This window comes from Athene noctua, chromosome 1 (genome assembly GCF_965140245.1).
Source record: "Athene noctua chromosome 1, bAthNoc1.hap1.1, whole genome shotgun sequence".
NCBI lineage: Eukaryota > Metazoa > Chordata > Aves > Strigiformes > Strigidae > Athene > Athene noctua.
The window spans coordinates 143,005,657-143,018,629 of NC_134037.1; the positions used below are offsets into that span (position 1 = coordinate 143,005,657).

Here is a 12,973-nt window from a genome sequence, read left to right on the forward strand (position 1 = left end):
GTACCCGAAAGGGCTGAAACATTATTTGTTTTTGAAACAACATGTCAATCATTGTACCTATGCTGTTCAAGGTGGGCCTTGGACTTTCCCTTCCCTGCCCTTTAGCATGCTAACAAGCAATGACATGATTCTTGGGTGAATAGTGTCGAAACACTGACTAATTCAAGTCCCGAGTTTTCTGAAGGATTGCATACACGTTGCTGAGAATCTGCTCCAGCGTAACATCATTTAAAGAGTGTAACTCTTCAGACTAGAGTGAGTGCTGAGGGGGAGAGGAGAGACAAAAGATATCATCCTTCTGTCACCTAATTGCTTTCCATTTCTTCTGTTTATTCCTTTTACCTGCAAGCTCCTCTCTTTTTATATTCATACTTTCTGTACCTCTGCAATTCTTACTGCTTTCCCAAATGGTGTACACATAACGGCAAGCTCCTCACATCCTCCCACAATCAGTGTAGCTGTAACTGCATAAATTAACTAAATGCAGAGGCAAAGATTGCCTTCAGATAACAGAGGTTGGAGCACCACTGATTTCAGCTGTGGTTCCCCCTGGGAGGCAGTCATCCTAGAGCATTAGGAGAAGGCAGTTCTCTAGACCTACTTGTCCCCATACTGTAAACACACAGACTCAGTGGCCCTTGGGCTGCTGCGACTTTGGTTGTGCCAGTCAACTGTATTACGGCTGCTATGCGGGATGTGTGATGGGCTTATGAGTATGCTGGCGGAGACTGAGCTGACAGGAATATTTGAATGAAGAAATGGTAATGTGGTAGGACTACCCTTTGGCAGTAATCAGAGCTGTTTTGGTTTCTGGTATGGACAGCATGTGCTTGTGCTGGCATAACTACCTGTGGTGCATTTGACTGGCTTGCGTCTTGAGAATATTTCTGGTCTTTTGAGATTTTCCCCTTAAAAAAACATGCTGCTTCCTGCACAGTACCTTATATTTTCCATTTCTTCCTCCTTTTCTGTCAGTTTCCTTTCAAACTCTGCTTTAAGTTGAGAAAGTTCAAGCTGAAAACGAAGGGTCTTGCTTTCTTCATGCTCCAAAGCTCCCTGAAATAGAAAGTACAAGCTGCTGCACAAAGATGATCCTTTCACACTTTTCTTCCCATTCCCAATAGCATAGTTTCCTCCCTACTTCTGTCTCTAAGCAAGAACATGAGCAGCTTACATGGCAAAACAATTAATTTATTTGCCTTCTAATGCATCTTGGCAGCTGGAAAACTGAGCAGCAAGCTCGTCAGAGGACAAATTGTCAAACAGGCCATGCATCACAAAAGAAATACCTTAGGGCCCTGCCTGTGTGGTTTCGGTATCAACAGACGTTTGGTGCTCCACACCCCTGTACAGTCACCCTCTGGTGTGACTATATTCAGTCCAATCATATCAGCCCATTTCATGGGCTTGTAAAGAACAGGCAAAAGCTAAAGCAAGGTTATTGTTGGAAGGGTGAAGGAGTCCAGCACATCCCCCAGCTCACAAAGATCTCTTCAAATCATTTAGTGTTGAAAGCCTCCCATTTATACAGTCTTATTAGGCAGTATGACTTAAAGGAAAGAAATGACAGAAATCAGCTCTATATGACAAAATGCAAAAATACTCTGACCGCTCTTTCCAGCTAACATGAAGACAACTATGAAACAAGGGATATGATGTGTTCCTATGTCTTTGTTCTTACACTTATATGGAAGTCAAGAACCGAGCTGACAACAGCCTGTAGTGAAATACCAGGGACTGTGACTTCCAGGTCTTTCATAAACCAAGTTCAGTGACATTCTGACTCCTTGCTGCTTGCATCAAACAGGGAAGGGAAGCAGAACTGAACACTGTATATTTTGGAATTGCATAGGCTTAGCTATGCTTCCCATGAAAGAAGACGGAAGCAGAACAGAGGTTCTGAAGACAAAATGATACAAAGCCTTTGCTCATCTCCAGCCATCATGCAGCAGCTACAGTTCAGATGAATGCACATTTCATGCTAAGGACCCACAGTGTATTAATGGGAACAGCACAGGAGTACTGTGTCACCAGTGGTGTCTGCTGGAGACCCAAACTCACAAGGAAGGGAGAAAATCCACATTAAACCATTTCTTTCAAAATTAAAATAAAATACACCACCACTTTACTTTTGTTAGTTCCTAATTTCACTGAGCTTTAGGGAGCTGTTCCACACAGTCCAGGGAAGTAAAGCGTGGCCCTTAGATCCCTAAAGAACCAGTGTATTCTTTCTAGGTAGAGAAATTTATTGGCAGAGCATGTAATCACTCTCCACATCTCAGAGCTGTGGAAGACAGACATGCTCTTTGCTCTGATCATGACACCTGCTTGTCTGGCTTTGAAATCCCTGCAAAGTATATAGCATCCTGTAACAGACAAAAGAAGTTGCACAGCATTTAAAATATTAATGGATCCCCGTCACTGGGTGATGTTTGTTTCAGCAGATATTATTTAGAGTATGATTCAAAAGAAATACAGCTTTCATTAAAAACCCTTGCTGTGTGCTGTATTGCTTCTAGCCAGCAACACCTAGACCCCCTTCCTAACTCTACAATGCACCAAACTTTCAAAAAAATCTGACAACCCAGCCCTGTAAGTGAATAAACAGGATTTCCAGTAAGCTTGTTCTGTGTTGTTCATTTGTTTCTGGAAACTGAGATAAGGCATCCTTCTTGGGTATGTGCATGCTTGTTGCTGTAGAAATTAATGCAGTGATGCTAAGTGTCTTCACCAAAGTCTTATGGGAGTCAAAGATTTCCTAAATGGTCTGTTTTCATCTGGTTTCTGAGGCTGCTACCATTTTTTTAAGCAGGCTGCAGTATCCAACACAATATCTGAGACCTTATAAAATTTAAAGTCATCAGGAGGTTTGTTTTCTTATTCTCAAAACCAGGAAATGGTGAAACTGCTGTTGGAAACTAGGCACTAGAAATATCTGATAAAATACTATAAGACCATAATTCTCAGCAGTTCCTGTTTCCCGAAAGACTGAAATACTCTATGCTTAACTGAGCACTGGATTTTCAGGAGGTGGGCAGAAGATTTCTGAGCTTCCTGAAAGGCAAAAAAACCCCAAAACTAACCCAACAACAAAACCCCAAAACCTACAAGACACTGCCTTTGAAAGGGCCTCCTCTTGATGATCTTAGAGCTGACATCTCCAAAAATCACCAGTCATTCTTGAAAACACTGGCTAGCAAGCCCAGAGGAGCTGGGTGCAGAGAGGTTGCATTTAGCTAACAATCAACCCATTGGCTGTGTTGCTGAGAGGAATAAAAAGGAAGAAAAGTCATGATTAAAGACATCCTTTCTGCTTCCTTTGAGCTTTCTTTCCTTACCTCTGCTTCTTCCAGAGCCAGCTGAACTTCTGACTTCTCTTGTTCAACCTGTTTCTTTATTTTTTCTATTTCATGGAGGCTCTTGTTTCCTTCACTAATCTGATTGGTCAGATCAGAAATCTCCTCTGAAACAAAAAAAGATGGATGGATTTAGTGATCAGAGTGTCCCAAACATACTGCAATTCACAGAGCAAAAATACAGGACCTGTACCTCAAACTACTGCCTTAAGAGCTCGTCTGTACACAAGCACTGCCCTACTTTCAATTACAGCAACTTTTTTTACCTGACCAACTTGGAGGCACAGACTTTCTTGTAAATGCTTTTTGAAGTGGTCATAGCGGTTTAGTTTTTATCTGTGATCTGCAGGCTTGCAGCACTGTGCTCTGCTTTGAGAGGTGTCTAGGCTTCATCCGCTGCACCTCTGTCATCTTTTTTGTTCCTCCCCTGAGACTGGCACCTCTGCTAGTGAGCTTCATTGACAGGTGAGCAAAGGGAAGCCTGCTCTCCTCTAGCCATACCATTTCTATGTTTAAAACTTTAAATGCCAGCATCAGTCAGTGTCTCCAAATACATTGGAAAGCTAGCCTCAAGGATGAGAGAAATGCCTTTCCCCACAGCTGTTATGTGGAGCCTGAATGAAACCTACCTTGGAGATTCTTGTTTTCCCTTTTCACTGTCTCCAGGTGGTCCAGCGTCTCCTCGTAGGCATTCTTCAGCTTGAAGAGCTCAGTGCTGAGGCCACGGGCCTCCTTCTGGGAAGCCTCCAGCTCAGCCTGTGACTCTTCGTATTTCTGCTTCCAGTCATTGATGATCTTGTCAAAACCACGCTGCTTCTTGTCCAGGGACGCAGCTGCCGAGTTGGCCTTCTCCAGGTCAATCATCATGTCTTCCAGCTCATTCTGCAGCCTGTGCTTTGTCTTTTCCAGAGAAGAGCACTTGGCATTGGCTGCTTCAATTGCTTCTTCAGCTTCTTGCAGGCGAGCAGCAAGCTTCTTCCTACCAAGTGGGAAAAGACAATGAAATGACCAAGTGCCGCCACTGCCATGTTATCCAGAAAAACTGACACCAAAGCAGTATCTCAATAAATCAGTTTTGAAAGGGAAAATTGGGGCAACAAGGGGAAGGGATGGGGAAAGAAAGCCGCTAGAGAGAAAGGACTATGATAAGCAAAAAACCAGCTTAAATTATGAATGCTGACATGTGGCTGATAATTTTGTGTCTCTGTGTGTGTGAATATTTGAAATTGAACTTTTAAACTCTCAAGCAGCAGCTTGCTACTTGCTAGCTGTAACCAGCACAGGCTGGTTATAAATTTTCATAAGACCTGGTCTAAGTGAAAGTGTCGTGTTCCTCCAGTTAAGAGATATGAGACAGAACCACTGTAGGAGGCTGGTCACACCTTGGGGTTTTGTTCATAGACTGTTTAGATTGGGAAGACAGGAGCCTGGGAGTCCTGTCAAGAAGAGGTCCTAGAAGAAAGGAGGGCCAAGAAAGAAGAGCAAGAAGATGCTAGATGGAAAAAAAAAATATACTGGAAGTGTGGGAAGAGTCTGCAGATCAGAGATGCACAGAGGCAGGTGTTGGACATGCTCAGAGACCTTGCACAGTAATGCCTGAGACTGGTAACTGGGAGCAGCTTGCACAGCACAAGCCAGTGTGACTTTGTGCCCTGCCTTCCCGGGGCAGCCATCATCTCCCTGCTGGGAGGGGAAGTCAGGACTGAGGGAGCATATCACTGGACCATGACAAAGCAAGTGAGTGTGTGAGATAACCAAGTATGGTATTCTAATCTTTTTGTTCTTAAATAAACCCCACTATCCACATCCACTACCCCACGGACAAGGACTCAACAGAAACATCGACCTGCTCAAGCAATAAAAAGAACAGAAGAAGGACTCCCACAGATGACAGCAATGAGCCGGAGGGATTTTTCCAACCAGGTTGCCCTATTTCCTTAGCCCTATAACAAGTCCTAGGGAGCACGGTCCTGCCAGCCAAGGGCACGATGAAGCCCGTGTAACCCACTTACTTGGCATCTTCCAGCTCCTCAGTTCTCTGAATGGCATCAGTCTCATACTTTGTTCTCCACTGTGCCACTTCTGCATTTCCCTTGGAGAGAGCCCGCTGCAGCTCTGCCTTGGCTTCTTGCTCCTCCTCGTACTGCTCCCGCAAGAGATCACAGTCATGCCTGGCTGCTTGCAGGGCATGAGCCAGGGCATTTTTGGACTGCAGGGACAGAAAGATCACAGCATTGCAGGGTTACTTACAGCAAATTCCAAACAAACAGCCCCTAGAAATTCAAAAGGAGGCTTAAGCCTTTTATTCTTTTTTGCCTCTGGCCTTGAAAGTCCAGGTCCAGTGAGGTAAGAAGTGTTTGAAATCATCCCTAACTGGTGATGTGCTGAGGAAGCTATCAAGACTGATAATAATCTACCTTTTTTTGGAGAAGCATGAACTTTTAAGATGCAAGAACTGAGATTTTGGGTATCCTACTAGGTAAGTTTTATTTAACAATTATGGACGCTGATTATTTTCCAAAACTCTTCTGTGACTTGCCTCAGTCAGGGTCAGGAATTTATATGAGTACAATTACCAGGAAGCATTCTCACTCCTATGTCTCATTTCAGCTTTTATTCATGCTACAAATGAACACGAACAGTTTTCTTCATTCCATCTCAATGAATGGAACACTGTCAAAGCATTACCTTGGTTTCCTCTTCTAGCTGTCTCCTAAGTTCTTCAATCTGTTGTGTAAATGATGTTTTCCCCCGGGACAGCTGACTTATCAGTGACTCCTTCTCTTCAAGTTGTCTTACAAATTCACCTGCCATGGGATTTAACCACATAAAAGTAAAATGATGAAATGACAAAGTCCCAGCCAAAATCCAAGTCCCACCTGGCCATTTCTGCTGAGGAAAAGAACTAACAGTGATTATGGCTGACCTTTTGTGAAGCTTATTGAAAATCTATAACCATCAGACACTTCACCAGGACAGATTTCCTTAGGTTTTTGTTTGTGGTTTTTTTGTGGGTTTTGTGATTTTTAATTTTTTTTTTTTTTTGGTGCTGCCAATACCTGAACTCGTTAATTTTACTTCAGCTCATGGATCAAACTAGACTGATGCTTACTTTCATGTGCAGTTGTAGCTGGTTTTGTTCATACTTTTCTTCACTACTTTACATTGCTTTTCGACAGATGACTTCTCAGATGGTTGCAAAGCACCCTGAGAACCTCAGAACAACCAGCATACATAACAGAGGGATACATAAGGAAAACTGCATTTATCGCAAGAACGGTGTCACTGCAGGCTGGAAACTGCAGCCTTATAGGAGTACATAGAACTAACAAGAAAACACATAGGAAATGAAAAATGTATCTTTGAAAATACACAGAACAGTGATATTTGATGAGGATGCAGAGATTAAATAGTACTACTCTGGCTAAAAAAGTAGCAAGCATTTAGAGGTTATGTGGTATTCTTGGTCATATGTGAGCGTCTTCTAGGGTGCAATGCCCAAGGACACGCTGGGGAAGATGGCATTCACACAGACAGTGGCAGGATGCCAACTCCTTCCTCTTCCCTCTGGCGCTGCACGATGGATGTACATGTCCTTGTTCCTGAAACTGGGTACCTAGTCAGCACATCCATTTCAGCTCATGAGATAGTATCACAGTAAGCTGGTAAATACGGTTATGGGTTTGTTTTAAAAACCAGTTCGAGGCAAGGTCCTCCCAGAAGGTTATAAAAAAAACACAAAGCTGCTACTCCACTCAGCAATCCTTATCCAGCCACATTCAGAGCAGATGTTGTTGCACAGTACATCTCATGGATGCGGTGCTGAGACACGCCTGATAAATTACTGGGAAACAGTCCGTCTGGGCTGAACACGCACATACCATTCTCACTCTGGAGTTTTGTCTTCTGAGTAGTGAGGTCATTCATGAGGCGAGTCATTTCCTCCAGTTTCGTTTTGGTCTCATTCAGATGGTCTTCATAAGTTCGACAAAGTTTCTCTGCATTTGCCTAATGGGAGTCGGGAGAAAAGACCAAGCTGTAGCCTCCAGGCAGCCATTTGGAAGGTGCAGCCTTCCAAACATACCCTTTTTCTTTGCTTGTCTTTCAGAGAAATGTCAGATAGCAAAGACACAAATACCACAGCAGTAGAGCAGGGAATGGTAGTCCTGTGCCTACAGACCCAGGCCAAGGGTCTCCCCATCAGACCACCTTCACCATTTATTTTCCCTGAATTGCATTCTGAATGGAAGCACCAGCGTAAAAAGACTCTGCAAGAACTTCAAAAGCAATCACATGCCTATGAAGTTCAGACATAGCCTCTTCATAATTGCTAGATGGGAAAATCACCCTCAATGAAAATTGCTTTACTGATTCTGCTTTAATTGCCATTTATCATAAATTGAGTTTGATGACAGCTTTCTAACTCTCAGAACACTGAAATTTCTTCTCTTCACTTGCACTGAAAGAACCCTTTAGAGTGCTGTGAAAGCTTCCCAGACTCTACTGAGGAAACAAAATGCACAATTCAGCCATAGAAAGTAAAAATACAGATGATGGTCATGCAAGCCTTCGCGTTGCAATCCCTGCTAACATGGGTCAAAAAACTGTAAACCAAGGGCTGGATCTGAGAGGACTCTGCTTAGGATGGGAGATATCCAGCCTTGGATGGCACCATCCTGGAGAAGCACAATTTAAGTGACACGGTATTGTGCTCTGAGATATATGGATAAACAATATGCCTGGGACTGGGGATGTGTTTTAGACAGGCCATTTAAATTGCTGCCCCATCTCCAGGTAAGAAGAGTTACACCACCAGCTGGGGCAGGGGAGGACACTGTGTATGTAAGCACCCTCAGATTGCAAGACACCACCTTCTAAAACACTCCAGCCCTACCCGGTGTCCTTTGAAACCCTCAGACCAGCCTTGGTTACACATGACCTTTGGGGGTTTGAGAAGCCTCAGGACACTTACTTTTCCCTTGACCATCTGTTCCATATTGGATGACAGATCATCCACTTCCATCTTCAGCTCGCTTTTCTCCTTTTCCAGTTTCTGCTTGACCCGCTGAAGGTTGTCCAGTTGCTCTCCCATCTCAGCCACACTGTCTGCATGCTTCTTCCTCAGTGTGGCAGCCGTGGCTTCATAGTGCAGTGTGGCCTCCTCGAGGTCCCGCCGCAGCTTCAGGAACTCTGCCTCACGTTTCTTGTTCATCTCCAGCTGGGCAGCTGTGGCTCCTCCAGCCTCCTCAAGCCGCTCACTTAATTCCTCCAACTCTCGGGCCAAATCTGATCTCTGCTTTTCCACCTTGGCTCGAGCAGCTCTTTCTGCTTCCAACTCCTCTTCTAGTTCTTCTATACGAGCCTACCAAAGAGACACAAGCACCTTTGGGTCACCTTCATGATGACTCCCATCAGAAGACAATGAAGCACCTAAAAAATTGTTAAACCCTCTGCTAGCCCACACTTTACAGCACAGGTGGAAGCACAGCAGTTAAAGGACTTGCCCATTTCTGCCAGTAAATCAGATCTTGAACTAGATTAAGGATAATGAGTCACATATTTCTTACAGTAGATTGCTCTACAAGGTCTAGTCAAGACATTTAGGACAAGTGCATTGACCTTATGCTCATGTTACTTGACATTCAGCTGAAGTACATGAGAGAAAAGACTTGATAGTAGGAGTAGCAGCAACAAACTGTCATTTAAGAGGACTCCTTTTTTCCATTTTATGAGCTCTGTGACTGAAGTAACTTCTCTCTAGGGGTTTTAAGACAGCATTTCAAATACAGCAGTGTGTAGAACTGCATGAATAACGAATATTCGTTGGTAGTCTTTTTTACAAAACAGTTATTTTGACCAATCTACACTTCACTTCCAAGTTATGCAAATGTTCTTTATTTACAAAAAAGCAGATCTGATATTTTGAGTCAAGATATCTTGTTTGCACTGTGCTGACTTGCCTTGGCCTTTTCACTTCTGTTGAAAATTTCAACAGCCCTTCCCCTGAATTTCAAATCCATGCTTATCACTGCTGAACCCCAGCATCCACCCTCAACTCCATGGTCTGGAACAATATTATTTGCTTAAAACAAAACACCAGAGCATTGCTGTCTTGCCTGAAACCACTAGCATTCTGTGGTCATACGTCCTGTTACTTGGAAGGAACCACTGCAGAGTGAGCATCCTGAGGGGAAAAGGGATCAGTCTGGGAAGCTACGAAGTTGCATCACTTTGAGTCTCAAAGCTGAGCTGCAGCTAGCCATGAAAAGTCTCTGCAAAGCCCTTCAGTGAGGCGCAAAGAGAAACTCATCCTAAGATATATGAGAAATAAGCAAGCTGACCTGAAGCTCCTTGATCTTCTTCTGCAGCTGCATCACTATAGCCTGTTCATCTTCTATCTTGGAATTCAGCTGGCTCATTTCAAATTCTTTCCTGCCATGGAAAGGAAAATCCTACTGTGACAATTTTCCCTGTAGCTTCAAGTTAGGCTTTTGCAGTTTTTGAAGAATTGTTCAGTAAAACTTCTAACTTATCTAAAAATGAAAGCAATCCTCACGTATTGTGATTTACATGAAAACTCGTCTTTGTCTGAGCAGAAGTTTCCAAGTCAAGATTTTACATGCATTTGCACAATTACGTTTCTGGTTCTTTGTGTCATACAAAAGCAATGTTCTTTTCAGACTCAGTGGAAAAAGGTATTTAACAGAGTCAGGTCTTTCAAAAATACTGTCATAGCTAGTTAGGATGAGAACTTTTTAGAGACTTCCTTCAGTTTTCTCCTCTAAGCAATGAAAAACAGAAATAACTTTTTTGGGTTTTTTTAGATGCTGGAAAGTGTAATGAATTCTAATGTTTCAGCTTGGCCACACTCTCTCTCCTCATGGAATTTCCTTTTAGCCACCATCAGAGCCGGATGACAGGCCTGAAGGCTCTGAAATGACAGTGGTAACAGTGCTGCTTTATTTTGTACAGCAGAATCAGTCTCTTACTTTTTTAGCTTTTCTTCCATCTGCAGCTTATCATTCTCCAAGTCCATGACACTCTCTTGGGTCAGTTTCAAATCCCCTTCCAGTTTGCGTTTTGCCCTTTCTAGATCCATCCTCACTTTCTTCTCTTGTTCAAGTGAGCCCTCAAGCTTTAGGAACAAAGTCACTTATTTAGTATATTGAACACAGATGGTTTACAACAGTCAGATGTGTGCTGAACCCAGTTTTGTGCTGAGCTCTAGCAAGTTGCAAAGCAGAAGTATTTAAGTACAAGCATCGTATTTTACATTTTTTGTTTTCTAGAGGCCAGTGGGCACATGAACTAAAGAAATATAACATAAGGGTTAGTCTGCGCTTTACATTTGTGCAAGCATCACAGTTCTCTTAGAAGCAAAGTTCTGTTAGACTTCATGTCAGTTACAGTGCAAATGCAAACTGAGTGGATTTTCCCTCACTACTGCACTCTTTTCAAAGATTGAACTACACAGATAAGTTTTACAGCTTTCCTGTAACTATACCTTTTACAAGCAGTAAAGGACTGCATTTCTAGGTCCTTGATCATTTCTAGAAGGACAGGAATATATTTCAAAACTTTGCAACATTTCAGACTCATGAGAACTGTAAGTGGTGGACAAACAAGCCTGGAGAAACATTGAGGCAGAGCCAGCTTACATCATCCACTTGCTGTTCCAGTTTCACTTTAGCTTTGCTCAGTGTGTTGACCTTGTCCTCTTCTGCTTGTAGGTCATCCAGAACTTGCTGATGAGCTTCCTGCAAGGACTTTTTCTCCTTAGTAAGTTTGCTGATATTCTCATCAAGAGCTGCCATTTCTTCTGTCAGATTTTTGACCTGTGTAAGAAAGGAAGATGTATTTATAAGACTTTGAAGCAAGGGATTATCAAACCTGGCTCAACTGACTGTCTGTACTGAACTTGTATGCAGGAAGACAATGGAAAGAAAGGGATCCTCCCTGCCCCCCCCAGCCCCTTGTGGCTTTTTGAGTGAAATTGCCATCAAGGAAGCCAGTGTGTGCCAGTTCTTGTGGGTTTAGTACATTCTTTCAAGTGTACTAAATTCTTTTCAGTGTCACTGTCACTGTGGTGGACTTCAGCTTTTGATCCCCTCTGGGAGAAGTAGGAGATGAGCTTTACATTTACAGGCTCTAAGAAGAAGAGCTGGAAGAACTCATGGTTACAGCAGAAAAATGTTTACTTAAAAATGCCCAAACTAGACATAATTGTCTAGCTGAATTGCAGCAAAACTCACTTTAGATAAAGGGAACTTTTTAGAAAAATGTTGAGAATCAACACTTCTCTCATAAGGTCAAATATCTCTGTATATACTGATCCTTCACTGTGGCCTGTGTAACAGACAGTGTAAAACCATCACAAGAGCAGTAGCTCTTGCCATAAAGGTAATCCATGCCCAACCTCTTTGGAATGGTGAAATTCTAAAAGTACCTTGTTTTCAGTAGCATGCTTTTCTTTCTCTACTTTTGCAAGTGTTATTTCAAGATCATCAATATCCTTCTTGAGCTCAGAGCACTCATCTTCCAATTTTCTCTTCTTAGAAGTCAGCTCAGAATTCATCTCTTCCTCATCCTCAACCCGCTCTGTCAGTTCTTTGACTTTGGCCTCCAGCTGAATCTTGGATTTAATCAACAAGTCGCATCGTTCCTCGGCATCTGCCAGAGTGTCTTGCTCCTGGTGTGGCACAAGGAAGAGGACAGCAATGAATGCCTGGCCTTTTCTCTTCCTCACTTGCCCCCTATCCCGTAAGTGGTCAGAGAGCCTGTTCCAGTGCTACAGAGCAGCATAAGGAGTATTTCCTACTCCTGATTTCAGAAGGCAAGACCAACAAGTCATTAACAGAACAGGATGAGAGAGTGGTGAGCACGACTAGTCACATATAAGACTACTTCCATATCAAACTGCCATGGACATTGCTTTGGACAGAAACTTTTAAGATCTGTGTTGCTAGCCCACCTGGCTGTATATGCTAGAATGTGAGAATTTCTATCCGTTCTAATTTTTGGCAAGTCTCTGACAAGACCAACAATTAATTTTAATTGAATTGCACTAAAACTCTGGTCTGTAAGCCTTTGAGTTTCAAAGACCATCTAATAAACACACAAAAATATGTGTCTACTCACAGCTTGGAGCTGAAGAAGCAAATCATTTTTTTCCTGAACTAGAGAGACTTGCTTTTCTTCAAGTTCCTTTCTCCTGGCTTCAGATTTTTCCAGGGCCTCCTTCAGTTTCAAGAACTCTTCCTTCATATTGGCCATCTCCTTTTCAGTTTCTGCAGACTTCAGAAGAGGTTTGATCTTAAAGAAAAGCTTCATCCAAGGCCAGTTCTTCACAGCCATAAAAGCACGGATATTCCACTGAATTACAAGAAGGGCGTCCCTGGTTTAAGAAGAAAACCAACAAAATCCCCTTAAACTTAGCCTGAATTGAGAAAGTGAGAATTTTTTTCATTCTCAATCAGTTTTATGGCTTTGTTCTAGATGTTCTAGAACATGTACTAGATTCCAAGAGATAAAAGAAATTCCCTCCACATTTCTTGATTTTCAGGGACGTGAAAAATTCCCAAATCTGATTTTTACCAGAGTTGTAGGCAACTGATATA

At 42.7% G+C, this 12,973-nt stretch overlaps 1 protein-coding gene across 1 annotated transcript in view; it reads right to left on the reverse strand.

Moving 5' to 3' along the window:
* The window catches only part of MYH15 (myosin heavy chain 15), a 45,153-nt gene that overhangs the window by 9,009 nt on the left and 23,171 nt on the right, over positions 1–12,973 (reverse strand). Inside the window, exons 23-34 of the mRNA XM_074898830.1 lie at positions 12,495–12,750; positions 11,803–12,045; positions 11,015–11,191; positions 10,346–10,491; positions 9,698–9,788; positions 8,329–8,718; positions 7,238–7,364; positions 6,045–6,163; positions 5,369–5,565; positions 3,986–4,335; positions 3,339–3,463; positions 941–1,056 (exon numbers count right to left, since the gene is read on the reverse strand). Coding sequence (XP_074754931.1) covers positions 941–1,056; positions 3,339–3,463; positions 3,986–4,335; positions 5,369–5,565; positions 6,045–6,163; positions 7,238–7,364; positions 8,329–8,718; positions 9,698–9,788; positions 10,346–10,491; positions 11,015–11,191; positions 11,803–12,045; positions 12,495–12,750 — 2,337 coding nt within the window. The remainder of the gene's footprint in view (positions 1–940; positions 1,057–3,338; positions 3,464–3,985; positions 4,336–5,368; positions 5,566–6,044; positions 6,164–7,237; positions 7,365–8,328; positions 8,719–9,697; positions 9,789–10,345; positions 10,492–11,014; positions 11,192–11,802; positions 12,046–12,494; positions 12,751–12,973) is intronic.